The sequence below is a fragment of the Rhopalosiphum padi genome, chromosome 1 (assembly GCF_020882245.1).
Source record: "Rhopalosiphum padi isolate XX-2018 chromosome 1, ASM2088224v1, whole genome shotgun sequence".
Lineage (NCBI taxonomy): Eukaryota > Metazoa > Arthropoda > Insecta > Hemiptera > Aphididae > Rhopalosiphum > Rhopalosiphum padi.
Window position 1 is genome coordinate 58,535,649 of NC_083597.1, and position 19,341 is coordinate 58,554,989.

A 19,341-nucleotide genomic window follows, 5' to 3' on the forward strand; every position below is an offset into this window, starting at 1 on the left:
ATATATATATGATAATTTAATCGTAATACTATATATAGTTATTACGATACAATTCAATATTAATAGACGTTATATACTTACGGAGGGAATAATGTAGACATTTGGGCTCTTACGGTATGGTAATCGCGATTCATGATAAATATTTTTATATGTATAGGTATAAAATTAACTAATTTAATGTTCACTAAATTCGGAGCACCAAAGCGAATAGAAAAAATAATATAGAAATAACAAAGTAAATATTAAATAAAAACGTTAACGAGCCGAGAACGCACCGAAAACTACACTGAGAGCAGCAGGACAGTTTAGGAAGACGCGACGGCAGACGACTAACCGCCCTTGACACAGACGGTGGGAACCAAAGCCAAATAGGAATCCTCTTCTTTTATTGTTGTTCTCTCTCTCCATTTCTACGTCTATAACAACCGGTATTCCAGCACGGGGAACCCTTTCTCGCACGGGGTCCGTAACCGTCGGAGGGATATGATAATGTCGTCCTAATGGTGTCATCGCACCTCCTTTCCAACCGGTCCCGCCGCCGAGGGGTTTCCAAAGCGGCGTTGGGTTCAAGGCATCGGTTGCTAGTCCGCCCCGTATATTTGGCTATCACTGCTCGCATAATAATTGTCCCGCATGAGGGATCCCGTTGTATAAACGGGACCGTGTGTACCTGGGGGCCAAAGACAATTCTTCACCCTATATGTTATGTTCTTAAGGTGTGAATCGTCCGATATATCCACGAGAACAGCTGATCGTAAAATACATATAACGGAGAAGGGTAGCCAATTAAAGAGAACCACCGCGGCTGTCTGCACCAATTCAAGTTCCATTTTAGGAGTTTTTGGTTTTTTTTCAAAACATAAAATTTATATTTAGGCGGAAATAAATAATACGATTCAATATACTCATATATATAAATACAGTTGGACGACTAGTGGACAGTTACATTTTTTCTTCGTATAAGATCAAGTGGTCGGTGATCTGCTGCATCGTGTTCACGTTAACCGTAATGATGAGAGGGGTCCTGGAATTCTGAAAGAGCATTTTAAAATAACGATGACTGGGAGAAGGGAAAAAACTCGTGAATATTCCCAGGACGCGAGTAACTACCAGCTGCTTGTTCCGCACAGCTGTGCATTGCTATTTTGCATACTTTGAAAGAAAAAATATATCCCTAATGTTTGCGTACATCATAAAACCTTACACGACTGCAATCGGGTACAGGCACATAAATCCGAAAAAAATCGTTTTTAAGTTTTAATGGAAAAATTTTCATTATATTATATAAAACAACGAGCGTGTTAAAATTTGTTTAGTGTACTACCATTCCTAATAAATATGAACTACAATTGATTTTACACGGGTAATTCAAGTTGGAGTAAGATATTATACAGAAATATTTTTTGGATCTATTATTGGCGTTATTAATGTTTAAATAAATATACAAATATTCTTTACACCTAAGCAAATTAGCACATTTTTCATTCGATATGACATATTTACAATATTTATACATATTGTGTAAAATATATATTAAAAACATACTTGGATATTTAAAACGATAACACAACATCTTAGTTTGAATATTTTCTGATAAAATCAAATCAGGGATGCCATTACTTTCTTAGAGACAATTAAATTTGGTATTATTTGTAAGATAAAAGTTTCGTTTTATACCCAATACCTTGACCCGCATAATGACTTCTTTATTGATCCGACGATGTCATTACAAAAATACATATGCTCATTTGTGAATAATAATTATTATTGGATACAGCAAGAAGCTAGTCGGCCTTGTTCGTAAATGTCACACTTAAACATAAACAATCGAAAAGAAGCTAAGATACCGCTTACAGCTCGCCGTCTTTTCTTGCCTTCTCTGTCCATCTGTCAAAATATCTATACATTTTCGTCAATCCATCTCAATTCTCGACACAAATCACTTTGGTTACGACCAACAATAATATAAAAAAGGCAATCTCTTTTAAACGGAACAGATTTTATTTGTACAATTTGATAGAAAAAAAAAGACGTAATTCCGATTAGATAACCCCATGGGTATAAAGTAGCATATACTATATAGGTATATAAAACACGAGAGGAAATACAAAATATAAAAATAAATAACCGATGTTAATTCTTTTCCGCTATTATTCTTTGTCCTGTGACAATTCGACCGAAAACTGAATATGATTTCACTTTTCTCCCGAATCTACGTAAGAAATTTCTAACGGCGCGTGGCGCTAGAAGATTGAGAAAAATAATAACAAAAAATACATTAACGTATATATTATAAATAACACTACCTACTAGCTACTACTACTGCCATATTATCTATACACGCCACAGAAATATTACTACACAACGCATAGCGGGAAATTAGGCCAAGGCGGATTCGAAGGTATTCGCACGGCGCCGCCGCATTCGACGTCTCACATTAATAATATATAATAATATACGAGTAAAATACGACGAATTCCAATAAATAAATCTCGGAGACACCGTCGTCAGGACAGCAGACATATATTTTATTTTCTCGCACAACAGGTACTCCTCACTCACCACATATTCGGACGGCGGAGCGACAACGTGAGGGTGGAGGTGTTATTCACAAAACTTTTGTATTGTTGTTGGATATTATTATGTATGTATACGGTGGGTGTCTCTCGTCGGATCCGTCGGGGGAAAAAAAACTATAATAATAAAAACCACCTGGCGATACCTGCGCTCACACACACACACACACACACTGATAGTCCCACACCTCCTCGCCCTGCCCGCTCACACTATACAGCAGCCGCCGCCGCCGACGGACCAGGCGGTGTCGACGACGACGACCCAGGTGTGTGTATAGCGGACACACAAAAGGTTACAGAAAGAGAGACGGACGGACAGAGAGGACGGGAGAAAAGAAAAAACTCGTAGTGAAAGGGGGCTGTAGTTGCTGCTGCTGGTGGCGATGAAGGCATCGGTTGTAGGTGGACGAAATATACACACACTCACAGAGTCACAGACACAACAAAATAATTTTTCTACCGTATATACGAGGAGACAGATGGTACGAGAAAAGTTGTCACAGTTGTATTATGTATTATAAAATGTAGTAATATCTGTTGTGATAATAAGTGTACAAGAGCACACAACCGCGATAAAAGAATAGATAACAAAATAGTGCGTGATGACTTTTGTACGATTGTCAACGTTTTCCCTGAGGTTTTTGTCTCTCTACCATCCAAATTATATTCCGATGGCATTTCGGCCGAAACCTCGTGATCATTGGAGCACTTAAGGATAGAAGATATCTAAAACGAATTATTAGTCTCACATCTTGACGAACACGACGGCAGTGGGTTTGGTGGAGTTAAAACAACCGTAGCACCAGCGACGGCGATTTACTAGCGTAGACGTCGTGTCCGGGGATACGTAATAAACAAAGAACGACCGCACACAGATGGCCGGCGCACGGACCGGCAACGTTGCTTTCTGGGGTACTCCATACCACTCCAACTCGAATCACTCATTCTCTCTCACTTTTTCTCTCTCTCTCTCTCTCTCTCTCTCACATACACTCACAGAATTTACTCACTCACCGCCACGGCTTTTTACGTGCGTGTCGAGACCGTATACATTGGCTGCGGCAACGACCATATCCGTCGTTCGTGTATACGATGTAATATAATATATATATATACATACATATAAAATACGTCTAATATAAAACGAACGATTCTCGAAACCATATCGCACACACGCATCGCATTTTGGGAACCCGCCGCGAGACATGGCAAGACGACGGTTTCTTTCTCCCGACGAAGGGTCGAGGCCGCGCCGACGTCGTCGGAGAGGGTTCTCTCGTCGCGGGGATTTGCAGGGGTGCGCGCAGCCACTGTCATGTCCCTTTTTCCCATTGCTCCCCATGTACATATTCTTACCACACGAGGGATGCGGCGTTAACGACATTTTTTCGAGTGCGTTCCGAAAGTCATACACATATAATATATACCATACGCGCGAGCACAATACATCATCTGCAAACGGCAAACATAATGCGTCAACCGAACGGCCGTTCAACGTCGTATCAATGTTGATAAAACCATCGATCGCACGCCCCGCCGTGCCGAACCGAACCGAACACGGCGCGTATGATATTCCGTCGGATGATCGACGATAACACGTCGATGTACCGATTTATATAAGTAACATGTCTATCGCGAGACGCCACGAGACCAGCGTATTACACGAGGTCGTCGTACACCGCACATGGTTCTCGTTACACTATCAACGTGTTATTATGCTCTTATCCATAGGTTTTATCAGTCCAGAGTCCTTTTTTTATTTACCAAAAAAATCTATCCCGTTGAGCACAACAATATAAAAAAGCAAGATAGCCTGTTATGTGTCCACACCGAAACACGCACCGTACGTTTTGTATTATAAAACATTCCGACCTAGCCGAGCCCGTAAAATAAAATTTGTTACGGTCAATAATATTGTTAAAAACACGAACACGATATAAAATATATATGTTTTTTTGCTTTGTTCAGTGGGCGTGAGCGTAGCCTATTTTTGGCGCTTTTTTCGAGAGAGGAAAAACAAACACGGCCAAAAGTACCTACAAGCGCAATGCAAACACACATACTAGTCGTGTAGCATATTATTCGCTGGTCTACCTATAGCAACATACGTTCGACTAACCCTGGCGAACACTACACACACACACACAACAGCCGTGCGCATTTAAGTGCATTTTACATTGTACACAGCGCCCGGAACGCATTTATCACGTCATATACATAATACAAAACTACGAGGGGAGCTTTTTTATTTTATTTTTTTAATACGCATTGTGAGCTGTCTATACCCGCACCACTACCGCTGCTACCATTACCACTACCCGCACACCGTTTTATGTACAGCGTACACGCGCGCACACACACACACACTCACTTCACCGGCACTACCCCTCAGCGACGTATACTTCCTCCACACCAACGGGCATTGCGCAACCGAACCGTTACAACAAAAGGGGATGGCCGTTTCGCGTATAATTATACGCGGTGGCGGTGGCGGAGGAGGTCAACGTCCCTGCGGCTCGTGCTGACCACCGGGCCCCGGCCCAGTGTAATTATTTCAGGCGACCGCCGCCGTTGTTGTTGTACGCGGCGGCGGCGGCGACGGGGCGGAAGCGAAAAAACTTTCACTGGTTAAAATTTTAGTGTATAATATTCTTTGTGCTTCGAAAAATAAAACACACGCACACATACACACACACACATACACAACGTGCGTAGCAGCAGCTGTTGTGTAACGTCGTTGCGCCAACTCCCCTCCCTTCCCCTCCGCCGGTCGCCTTTTCCCACCGCCAAATCGGACCGAAATAAAGCCCTCGGTGCTCGGCCGAGTCAGAAAGGTATAATAATAAAAAAAAAACTCAAAACAGAAAAAGAGAACGGCGACCGAGCGCGCGTATACTACTCGCGTGTACACACATAATACAACATCAGATACCATGGTGGCGAGCCGGGGATATGGGTTCAAGGGCAACCGAAGCGGTTTTTTCAAGACCGGTTCAATAAACGATGGCGTCCGCTGTTGCCGTGCATCAAGTTCTACGCGGGCGCATATTATGCAGCGTACCACACCGTAGGCCAGGCCGTATAGATTGGAAGGTAGTTAGGTAGGTAGAGAGATAGGCGGATAAGTATAGGTAGGGACGGCGGCGGCGTCGACGGTGTCGGGTCTTCGCGAAAGGGTAAAACGTACGAGTACACAAAGTAAACGGTTATCACGGGATATTCCGATGATAAGTAGTAGAGAACGTACTATGATATAATAATAATACGACACGGTACGAGTGTGTGTATCAGCGCGCGCGCATATTGTGTGTTTTTTTTTCATTATTATTATTATTATTATTATTAGATGATAATAATTATTATACGAATTACTTATGATTGGTCGACACGGCAAGGACGTGCGACATGGGTATTATAATATATTATTATTGTTGTTGTTGTTGTTGCCGCTTCTAAACGTTATCTACGACGATTAACTAAGTTCTAAAAATATTATCAGCGCAGCAAAACTACGCGTGGCGACAGATAAAAACGTTCATTCGGTTATTAGGTATTTACCTAGTTTCCATATTGTTGCCGGCGACGGCCGTGTTGTACAGGTGTTGGTGATGTATCCGGCGGTGATGCCTGAGGTTATTGGCGGTGGTGACGAACGTGGGCGGCAGTACGATCGGTCGAAAGCACGGCGGCCCAAGCACATACGGCACCAATAGCACGACGGCGGCTGTGGTGGCGGCGACGACGGCACCGTCACACCGACAGAGCCTACCGAAATTATTACGCGACGGGGGCGGTTGCGGCGAACACGCGTCGAAACGATTCAACGGAGGACTACCGCTACAAACGCTATTAACACGTCCGGTGGTCGGGACACCGCCGACGACGAACAGCCGACCGCCGCAATAACAGCAAAAACAACACGCCGGGCTATCCACTACAGGCAACCAGTAGAGCGTAGTCGTCGTCGTCGTAATATTGTTACACGCGGCAGCAGCAGCAGCAGCAGCAATAGTAACGGCGGCGGCGGTGGATGGCGATTTTTTTGTCGACGTCGTCGTGTTCGTTGCTGCTATACAGTGGCGAGTCGGCAAAACCACTGCTGGCATGACAAACCGCGCGCTCAACACGAACTGGCTGTCCTCCGGAATCGCGGTGAGCGCCCGTCGTCGACCCGCACGCACACGCGCCCGGCGGCATAGTCGTACACTATCGATTTTTTCCCCACCGTTGCCCCGTTCCCCCCCACCCCCACCGCGCCATACTGTTAAAACGGCGAAGCGGCCGCCGTCGCTATCGCTACAACGCGGCTTTTTACGACCGGCAGGCAGCTCTATACGCCGCCTCCCTCCCCTCCGGCCGACCGCTATTGCCACCGCCGAAGCGCTGCTGCTGCACACGACATAATATCGAGTCGCGAAACATCGACAACGATTATCGACCACGCCGACGAGTCAATCGTCATCGATAGTGTGTGCGCCCGCGCGCGATTGTTTTGTGGTGCGCCGAAAAAGCCGTGCAAACACGCACGCGCAAGCACGCGCCCAAAAGTGACGACGGTCGTCGAGGCGGCGCGAGGTGGGATCGCATGCACGAGGAGTGTGCCAACAGCTGCGCGCACAACGCCCCGCTCCATTGTGACGCCCTTGAATCGCCAACGCCGCGCGCCGTGCTCGACGCGCGCGGCAGGAGAGAGAAACGAAGAACCGAGCACGCGAGGGGGCTTTTTGAAAAAAAAAAAAAAAAATTTTCTCTATACGGCGGGCTAGAGGATTTCTTTTAATGATATTTCGGTTTTTAATTGTTTTTGTTGTTTGTTTTGTTTTTGCTTCGGGTCGAAAGCCGCGAAATATAATGTTATTATGTCGTCGACGACCGAATAATAACGACGCACATCGTACACGGTTAATAATACTATTCTCAGTTGCACTTTCAGATTGTAGTGATTGTACACACACTTATCGCGCTATTCGACGGTACAACTTGAACGTTTAGAAAAAAAAAAGATATATACATATATATTATACTTGGATATCTCGAATAGGTATTATCACCGCAGCAATACATAAATACACGCGCGCGCAATAGCAATTACGATGAATTTTACAAAAGTATGTGTGGGTTATAAGTTATAAGTGCCACGCGAGTGTGTATACTACGCGTGTATTTTATCGCCACAACCATAAAATATCATATATTATCGCATCATTATAAATTATTCAAAACCAATATTGAAATCGTTTGTATGTGGGTATTTATGTGAATTATATATTTTATTTTCAACTAAGGTTGTCAAATACAAGAAAAAGTATATAATATTATAATATAGTATATAATAGGTAGACGGTAGTTACATTTTTTAAATTCATTTCCCCGTTCAATATTGAATATTGTAGATTATTATACAAATAATATACAGAGGTGTAGACTTCACTTTCAAGTGTCATTACTCATTAGTCATTTATAGTGATACGACTATACGAGTAATAACATTCAATGAGAAATGTTCGTTTCTGATAGAACGTTCGAAATATACGAGCAATTTAGTGCCATCGTGATTTAACTAAAAACCAAAATTATTACTAATCGATTTTCCGTAACTACACGATTTGAACTCGACATGTACACAATTTACCATACCGTATAATAATGTATATTATACAGGTTATGGTGAAAGAGGAGAGTGAGTGTTGGTGAACTTAATTGAATTAAGTTTTCAAACTAACAATCTAGGACGTACGTACCTATTGTTTAGTCTTCGGGTAAACCAACAGTGTAACACCTCGACTAGTGTATTTTAAGTTGCCAGTGTTATTAAGACAAGAGGGTCCACTGTAGCTATAATGTAGACTATAACTGTGTGTATTTAATAAATAATAATTATAGAACTCCGAGTGCAGCTACAACAGGGGAGTTGGCGTCACAATGATTGATAGGGAAAACTGTCTATCGGCTGTTCCGCGCAGATACGAATGTCCCGGAGCTTGTGTTTCAGGAAAAGATAGTAAACAAATCCACTCGGCGGCGGGCGACCAGCGACACATGCAATAATAAGCAGGCGATATTATTTATGCGTGCGTACGATAATAAAGTAAGTACGCTATGTAGCTTTGTTACATAATGATACGTTGTCAAATGTTACAAGAAAGATAAACGATTAGGAAATAATATAATAATTGAATCCCAGCCGTGAACGGCGTCGTATGCACGAGATTATACTCTGTATCACAGCGACGAGTGATTTTAGAGCACGTCGGCAATATTGTCGTGTTTAGTATATGGCTACTTCCATTTTATAAGCGCGCATAATAAATCATAATGTTCTGTATTATATGCATATTAATAATTCGAATAGTCCGACTTGACGTCTTCGTTGTTTTGCGTCTATAATATCATCGATTATTGTTAATAATATTACGGTGATTATAATATTGTGATGTACAATATTGTTGAGTACCAAGTGTTAAGGTCTCGGGAGGAGTGACCGCCGATGATTGTTGTCTATAGTGTAGTATTTGATAGTGTTTGATACAGTACATCGGTAACGCGCGCACGCGCGTCTGCCAAATGCAACGCAACGATTAATATTTTTAATAATACATAATATACAACCAGACGAATTATGAATATTAATATGATGTCATAATAATATTTCGAGTTTAACCACATACAGTACATGTGTGTCACAGTGCAAAGGATGTTCGATTGTTTTTGCGGAACACACTATGCGGTAACTTACTGTAATTTATAATGGCTAAAATTCAGTCACAATTATTAGAACTATAAATATAATAATGTTAAAATAATATTGTTCTACATAGGTATTAGGTACGCAAAATATACATTTTACACTATATAGTATATACAGGTACCCGCGAAAACCTAAAAATCGATTAACGAAAACCATTTACGGCCTACGGGCCAACAATAGAAATAGAAATCGAACGTAGGTTAGGCACCACGCGAGCCGTTATTGCTGTCGTAGTAGACTACTATATCTACTATGCAGTTGTGGCGTCGAACGTATTTTTAACGCGCCTTTCCCGCCGCCAAAACCGTTTTCATTTTCATTTCCGCTCGTCTGTCTCCGAAACGACGTTCACCACCATTTATTTTTCATAATAAAGCATGCTCAATGCACTATATATTCGTTGGTAAACGGAAAAACGGTCAAGAAAAAGTTATTTAAAATAAATATTTCTTTGTTTATTATAATAAAAACATTATTAAACCAGCGGTCACGTCTATAGGTATATGTACTTTTATTTTTACTCTTACAACGTATGTTTTTTGTTTTCCTAATATCGCATTCATTTCACAGTACACGGGGCTCGGACAAAACGTGCGCGGTTTCCGTAGTTTTCGGAAATCCTGTTACCACAAGTAGTATTCAATGCGGGATGGCCGCCGCTGCCTCGAAAACGCCGAGCCAAGAATTCCATACATGGCCGGGCCCGTCTCGGTGGTAATGGCACTATTTCGTTGTCGTCCTCTGCGCGTAACACCCGGCCAACGCAGTCCGCGTCGTTTTCATCATAGAGCGACGACCGAACGACGCGCGCGCGCTTACGACAGAGGACGCCGCACGAGAAAAATGCCAACTGGCACTAGTGGTTAAGTTTTTTTTCCTTTTGGCCGCCCCACCGACCACAACGGGTCGCGGGTGCTATATAGTTTTTGTTCGCGATTTCGACTTAAAAATTTCCCTTCCCCGCCCCACATTCACCCTTCAACCCATCGTCCACCCACGCCGCAGGTGCAGTCGATGCGGTGGCAACAGCGATGGAGTGAACAAGCGATGATAACAGAGACTTACGATACTATATTATATACGGATCGCGATGCCAAAAACCTTGCAAGAGACAACAGCAACCAACGGTCGCGCGATCATTTCTGGCAGACGTCCCAAAAAATATACGAAAAAACCATAAAATCTGCGGCACACGGCCCGTCACCGTCGCGACGGACGACGAGCTTTGCGGCCAGACTTTCGTGCGGGTAGTGGGGCACAAACACGCGACTGTCACGATAATAATAATATTATTATTGTGTTTAGAAATCAGTTTTCTTTCGTCACCATCGAAATAATGGCTTGAATCGATTATTGGGGTGGGAATGCATAATTGTTTGTGAACATAATTAACGTAATAACAATATGGAATAAAATAAAATATACTAAGCATGATCAAAAGTTGATAAAATTATGACTTGTAATTACAATAGTACCAATGGGATTTTTACTATGGGAAGGCATCATGACGTTTTTAAAGAAACTAGTTAAATAGGAGGATGAAATATGGAAATAAAAACAAGTGGATAGGCTTCCTCATAAATTGACCAAAAAGTTGATAACATATATATATATATATATATATATATATATATATATATTAGTTCATTTTTGTCAAGGGAAACATTGGGGTGGTGTATAAATTATTATTATTCCCAGTTCTCACAAAACTTTCATCTACAATCAGTACTGTTATTAATACTTACAAATTACTGTAGAATTTTAACCGTAGGTCTGACGTCTATTATATGAAAATTTTACCCGTTTCCGGAGTTTTATTATGAAAAACAATTATAATCGACTGTTGTCAGCAAAAAAAAAAAAAGATAAGTAAATATGATGATCAATAATTTGTTGCAAAATAAAAAAAGATGTTTAATTATACTTTATACGAAATAATGTTACTCATTCATTCGTTGCAAAAATAAATGCTAAAGATAAACCATACCACAAACACCCCCTCTTTTGTACATATCTTATTTATGATATCGTGCGTTCAATCAACAAATATTTTTTTTACAGTGTCATATTTCTTTTCTCACGAAATCATTTTACAACAATTCTCGTAAGACAGTCAGTCTTCGATTCATCATTAAATATATTTATAAACAAAATCAATAACTACTATATAAAGTAATAACTAATAGGTAAGTTACAATGTAGTATTATTTTCTTTTAAAACACTATCTAATCTACAGGTTGCCACGGCGGCCGACCCGGAAACTTAAATAATGTTATCTAAAGAATAAAGTTCTACGATTTTCACACTGCCGACTATGAACAACGTAATCATATTATGTATAATCAGATTTAGAATTTTATACTCGAATACAAAGTTGTATTTCCGGCACGATTGTTTTCAAGGTTTCACTATTACATTATTACTTACATGCATGGTATAAACAATCAAAATATTCATAGTTACAAAGAAAAAAAACATTTTAGTTTAATTAAATTTGACATATTAGTATAATAAATACGGTTTTAAATTTTCAAGCCAAAAATTGTGGCTGTTTCCTTAGCTTTACAAAAATTACGGTTTAAACTATTGATTGATTTGCGATTGTCGCAGTAGGGATGCAGTGCCTTTTTCGAATTCGTAGAAGGATTACAATTTGTTAGTTTGACTTATATATAGAATAATATATAATGTATATTATTCAATATATACGGTCTATGTGAATTGTAAATTAATGCTCTTGATATGAACCGTTCGGATAGATTCCCCTTCAAATTATTAATGTTATTTCTCTCTTAATTTTCTACCAAAACACAAGCCAGTTCATATGCATGATTTTTAATTTGTCTCTTTGTCTCATCGCAATTTTTCTCTATTATAGGTCTATAATCATTTTATAGATAAACAGTTTTACCAGTTTTACATTTTACCAGATAAACAGTAACGTAAAGCATATAATAAGTTCTTATGTAGGTGATGTAAAGTATTTGCTTAACAATTATATAATTATTATACCTTTAATTATGTTGTACCTACCTAACTTTTAAGTTATAATTAGTATACTATTAATTAATGATTGTTATAAACCGTCTTATTTAATTTTCATAGAAAAATTTTTTACACTTAATGTCTTAATCATTAAGACTTATTACTTAATGTATACAATATACATATAACATATTATTTATTTGAAATTCTACAGTACATAAAATGTACAAGTTATTGTATATACTCGTGTAAATAGGTACATGAAGAATTTCCAAGTTGTGCAAAGACGTAGACAGCTATACATAATGACGGCGAATGCAATATTAAAATTAATATTACTTGCTTATTAATAATCATTTGCAAATTGCAATGCGATACAAAGTTCTATATTAATCAAAGTATTCCGTAAATCCTTTCGTCATAGTTTTTTTTCCATCTAGCAAAAAAAAAAACAGTGAAATAATTACACAATACCATGCCGATTGTCGATTTCCTGGTATTCCTAGGCCTACGCCATTGTATAATATGTATGATCGCGTTGTATATACTTATTATAAATTGAAATAATGTTGTTTTGAAATATCTACCTATATATAGATTTTATTTTCGAAAACTGATTTTTGGAGTATACCTATGTGCATTTCGATTTGCGTATACATGTAAAATACTTATCTTGGGGCCGTATGACTACGTTATACTGTCGCTGACCGACAGGCGTAGGTATATCAGCTATATATATTATTGCTATAGCAACGAGAAAGGGGACCGACAGACGCAATGCACACTGCAAGCTCATCCTGCAACGGATTGACGTGCAGCACATATTATGTATAATATTCCTAAGAGCAACATAAACTTGATAAATAATAGTGAAGAGGCTGGCTACAAAATTAATTAATTCGCGAATAAAAATCGACCAATGAAAACACAACTGCTATGTAAAACCCGTCACGAAATAAGCTGAAGCCCACAAATCGCCTCAAACGCAATTTACATAAATAAATATAAATAAATTATTATATAATATAGTATATCGTGTTAAATGTTGTTTGCTGGACGATTAGAACCGATCGCTGTATATTATACTATTATTATCCATTTATACATACTCGTTATGTATCGCACGGCTGCACCACCCATTCGTGTAGCTCATGTATAAAATTGTAACAAATGGGGGAAAAATTATCACGAACAGATTTCGGACCTTTCGTTAGCGGAAGAAAGAGAAATAAAATCAAGAATTCGTCTTGGTCTTCTTCCGAGGGGTTCCTGTCCTGTCATTTTTGTGTGAAGAAGTCACCCCTGCCGTCATGGTGATGGTGGTGCATTTTGTTGGGTATATAAATGTTGTTTTTTTTTTTTTTGAAGACGGATTCTTTGTCGTGAGGCATTGCAACGTAGCGCACGACGTGCGCCGGGGGCCGACGGGATCAATATTCCGACCGCCTAGGCAACGCATGACTGTCGATCCTGTGCGCGGCGTTGCCAGTTTTCTATCGGCCGCCCGGAACACGCACCGCCGCCACCCGCCGCCAGACCCGCCACCACCGTAGTCCGTCGACGACGAACGCACACGCACTCACGAAAAGAAAACAACGAACCCACCGAACACCCGTCGTATATGAGACGCGATTTTTTTTCCTTTACAATACTGCACATGTCGTCGTCTCGGTCATATTACAGATTACAGAATATATATATTGAATGTAAGAACTAAGAAGTATTTATCATTATCGCGTGATAAAAAATCCCGTCGAAATTCCGTAATAATTATTAATTATTGTATATATTATACAAGTACACTTGGTACACAACACATATTTTGTTGTACATCACGGGAACAGAAACCAACAAGATTGTATTTTATTTTCATTATACAACACGCGTCCGTGCTACGATTATAGGCTATACAAGGGAATCGCCAATCGACCGTTGTGTTTTCGTTTCGGGATTTATTTTTTGCACGATAAGACTCCGACTAAAAATACAAAGTCGTTCCCAGGCCGCCAAGCTGATTCCGAGAGAAAAAAAACCATCGCCTGTTATCGTCAACAGATTTGCGTTACGCGACAAACGTGAAAAATGATAAACGAGCCGATTTTCTTCTCTGGGCACCGGCGAAAAACATACTATTAATTATGCCTCTGACGACCGCTAAAATAATTATAATATGGTACGGCAGTCTTAGTAATCTTATATTATTCTGATGTACAAAATTACTGGCTGGGCTAAACTGTTTATGTCATGTCGTATCCTAAGAACTACCGCCAAAAGGACGACATGCAGTGCACTGGCCACAGGCAAATTATTATCACTATTTTTTATTTTTTTATAAAGAGAACATTTTCTTTCCCGAAATTCTGTGATTTACGGTATGATATTACTTATTCAAAGTATTGTCTTAAAAATGTATTAATTTCTGAGACTTGACATTGTGTAGATATACTTAGGTATTTTAATCCAAGCATAATACAAGTTCATGAGAAAATACGTAATTTTGATTTCTTAAAAATTATATAAAAAAAAGCGTATAATACCATTCAACAGCGTGATATTAATGTTATACGATAATATGTAGTCAGTTTTTTTTAATTTTAAATATATATAGGCATAACAATATAATAAAACACTTACCAAGTAAAAAACGGTAGTTAATTCTTAAGCATAGTTGTACGAATTGAAATATATATATTTACCTGAAACAAAAAAAATGAATCATATAAGCATATTGAGTTAATGTAGGGTGTGAAACAATAGTGTACAGCAAAACCCCCATGTAGGGTGGTAGCCACGTTTTTTTGTTATTTTTTTTACTAGGACGTATTAAATATTAATTGTTAAACCAGTTCCTATATTTAATCAAAAAACTTATTTCGACAATAAGCTTCCTGGTCGTATTTCGACGGTGAAAAAAATATAATACCTATATATATATGTGTTTTGAAATTCCTGAACGCGCCTTTGTTGGGCTATTCGACGGAAAACCACATGAACAGAAAAAAAAATTGAAACCGGTTTAATGCGTCGGGTTTCTATTAGGGTCTCTCTATCCCAACGTCGAACGTAAAGGTACGGTCACGTATGTTTATTATATAGGTATACATATAAGCATACGCACCGTGTACCCCGAAAGCAATATATCTATATAAATACAGCCTTATTATTTTCCTCTATGCAGGCTATATTATAAGCGCATCGTCAGTCAGGTTGAATTCCGTATACGTATATAATATAGTTTTATGGTTACGGACACACGACTCTCCGTATATTATATCCGACGCGGTCACGATAATTATAATAACGATAATGACGGAAACGGGTGGAAAAAATGATTTCAAAATCGATTTTTGTAAATGCAAACGACCCTTTATCCCGTGATTGTGCCGCGGCATTATAACGGACATGGCATCAACATTTATATTATTAAAAGTTCTAATTGAACGTGGCCCATAGGCGGTTTTTTTATTTTCAATCCACGCGCGTTCGTTAGGATTATTATTATTATAATATAATATATATGTGGATACGAGATTAGGGAGGGCGGCAGCGATAGGTACACGAGTGGTATGGGGATCATGGGTTTTTGGGTTATGTAGAATACATTCGGAGGGGCGGTCTCGGGTCGATAAGGGAGTCAGTAGCTGAGTGCATATGTATGTATGTATGTATGTATGTATGTATGTATATGTATGTATATATATATACATACAGAGCAGATACAGTATTAGTGTCATGTTGTGGAGAACGTTTCGACAGAGGATAGAGAGAGAGAGCGCGCGCGCGCCGAGGATTCAATTATAACGACGACTACGACTAAAGCAGTAAAAGTCCTTTTGGTTCTACGTGAATACATCGATGAATTTAACCGACGTGTATAATATAGTATGTAGCAGACGGTGGAAAACGGATATCTTTGAAAACATTACAGGAGGATAAAAACATTATATCCATATTAAGAGGTGTCTTTTGTTTCGACATAACCATATACATTATAAAAACAAGTTATATAATAATGATAATAATAAGCGTAAAAAACAGATTTTCTCTTGGTGTTTTTGAATTTAGTTTTTCCGGTCGTTGTCATCGACGAGACGACATTTAATAGAGTGTAATGAATAATGATACATCTCCGATATGGTGGCGAAAAAAATGAGAAAGCGAACACCGAAGAGACCATTGCATTTATCGGGTGAGGTGAAAAGTTTTCCGGGTCATCGTTTACGCGGAAGAGAAGTTGGACTGCTGTCGACGACAGTTCTATACAGATACGCGCAGTGTGTGCGCGTATATAGTTTCAAAACTCTCTCTTTCAGCTCTCATGCAGAAATTATACGTTCTCGTTCGGGGTCTGAGAACTGCGCGTAGAGTTTCGGAGGGTGATGCCAGAGCGGCGGCGGTCCCTAGCGATAAGGCACGAAGGCTGCGTGTCGCTAGCAATAAACCCGACGGGGACGTGGTGCGAAGGGTGTTGTGCGTGCGTGCGTAAATATAACACATCATCAGCGGCAGTGGAGGTCGACAACCCCCTCGGGTTGGTGGTGGTGGAGCCCCAACCATATATTATAATGCACACTGACGAACGCACCACTAATAATATGCATATTATATATACGTAATATATTAAGCGTGGCATATATATGTTGCGGACAAACGCGGGATGACGATCGGCTGCTGTGCTTTTGCATACATATAATATATTATGTAGTTGTTGTCGAGTCGACTATATGTAGTTTGAGTATAGTAAAACACAAAAACGAGTATACGAAACGCGTTTGGTTGAACCGCCGTTGTTGAAGTATATCATACAATACTACGGTTAAATACACTCGCGTGCAGCCTCCGAGTGTGGAATATGTACAGGATGTCTGTGTCTATCAATGGAAAATTTAGTTCCAAATATCGATATTTTATAATGTTCATCGTTCTTAAAAACCTCGGGAGACGTCGGATTCAAAATAATGTTAAAACTATCGATAACTATCTGGATAACAGCAACTTGCACGAATTATCGTGTCATGGTTGGAGGCGAATATCAAAAGTAAGTCCACAAACAATGAACAAAGCAAGACACCCTGTATATAATAGTTCGTACACACTGCACATGCATACCCGAAATAACACGTCGTGCACCGCGCGTTTCGTTATCAGATGGACAGCTGCTGCTGCCAGTATACAGGGTCGAGCTGGTTTAAATATTATTATTATTAAGCCATAAGGTCGGTTTTTTTTTTCGTCAGACGTGCCCGTATACTTTCGGAACGAACACGGCGTATATAGTATACACATTACACAGACTGCATTATAATTATTGTTACGGATATAAGTATAATATGGGTACGTATATTATATTATACAAGACTAGATGAAATCCCGCACCAAAAATCTAGAATTTAAGCAATATATTAACTCACGTTAAGATATGTATTTTAATATTATATTATTATTGTGTTATCTGTTCAAAAATATATACGCGACGTTAAAAAACATATATATTTATGAACGTCGTCTTGTCTAGCAGTCCCTAGTGAATGCGAAAACAATGAATTTTTTTTTTTGGTGCACAATAATGCCGAATGCCGATCAATATAAACATGGACGACAGCCGCGTGTGCACATATTGTATACTACTATAATACGAAAGGGTATTTACAGATGATCGAGGGTATTGAAGGGGTTATTTGTACTCAAACGCCGAAAACTTTGCTCTTAAGTTAATTATTTTCTATTATAACTATTTAAAAAATTGCTAAACAGTGAGAAGAGTATAGATGAATTACTAATAACTAATAAGTCGATAAAAACTATAATTTCATGACTCATAACTCATGTCATGAGTGTAAATTTCATAATTATACTGATAGATTTTATCTTAATATTCTAATTTTAGGAGGTAATTGGTATGTTATAAATTAAATAAACGGATATGTAAAGAAAGCAATTAAGTAAAGTCAGTTAGAATTCACCTTCATGCTAATTACATTATCAAGTAATATACATAGGCGATAGGCCTTTGCCATCAAAACAAAAACAGCCCAAGTCGTTATCCAGTACTACAAAATGTATAGATACTACGTAAGTGCTTAATCTATAAATTATTTACATACTATATACCAGTGTTTCCCAACTTCTTTTACTCGCGGAACCTTTGCAGGAGCTTGAACGTTTTGTGGAACCCCATCTAATATTTTTAGCTTTTCTATGTTCAAATCATAATTCAAATCAAAATTATTATTAATTAATATATATTTTCTCAAATTTCTCACGGAACCTTTGGCATCGGCTGACGGAACCCTTAGGTTCCACGGAACACCAGTTGGGAAACACTGCTATATACAATATTTTTACTATACCCGGAATGGATATACATATATTCATATATAATATATATACAAGCAGCGGCCAACAGAATTTATGGGAAATTTGGTCCCTTTAGTCTAAATAGTACGAGATATATTGATCGGCGATTTTAACCGAAACGATCCGATGCAAACAAAAAATGATAGCACTGGTACTCTGGTGTGAATATAATACTATGATTTGGGTAATACACATATATGATATATCTGGTTTCAAAATAGTTATTCATCAGTGAACTTTTATAAAATTAATCGATTATACAGTGAACTACCTATACACGTACGATATAAATTATAATAAATATGTTGGGCTTTTTTAATATGTATAGGTTAATTTTTTTTTAACTAGAAAAAAAAAAAAAATTTACTAGGCCCGGCAATACTAATTCAACAATTTAACTGGTAAAAGGTATTATTTTATTTATTTCTACTTTTAAAAGTAAAATCGTTAAATATGTTATACGAAGTTCTATTAAAATATAAATAAATTATCTCTTTTCAACCAAAATAATATAATTTCCAGAAAATCTATTTTGTCATCCATTTCTATTTAATGTAAAGTTCGTAGGTATTATTTTAGTAAAACAAAAGGTAAAATCAATTAAAATATGTTATTGTTATACTCATATGTTGCCCATTTGCCTGCAAATGTATGCTGATGCCTGCTATTTTTGT

At 38.6% G+C, this 19,341-nt stretch overlaps 1 protein-coding gene across 6 annotated transcripts in view; it reads right to left on the reverse strand.

The window, feature by feature from the left end:
* The window catches only part of LOC132917216 (protein gustavus), a 68,534-nt gene that overhangs the window by 16,260 nt on the left and 32,933 nt on the right, over positions 1–19,341 (reverse strand). Inside the window, exon 1 of one of the 6 annotated variants that reach the window (XM_060977836.1) lies at positions 6,135–6,720. The exons of 3 other annotated variants lie outside the window; for them this stretch is intronic. In XM_060977836.1, the coding sequence (XP_060833819.1) occupies positions 6,135–6,682 (548 nt within the window). In that variant the 5' untranslated portion in view covers positions 6,683–6,720. Of the gene's footprint in view, positions 1–81; positions 262–6,134; positions 6,721–19,341 lie in introns of those variants that run through there. 2 more of the 6 variants (XM_060977837.1, XM_060977838.1) reach the window with 2 other exon arrangements.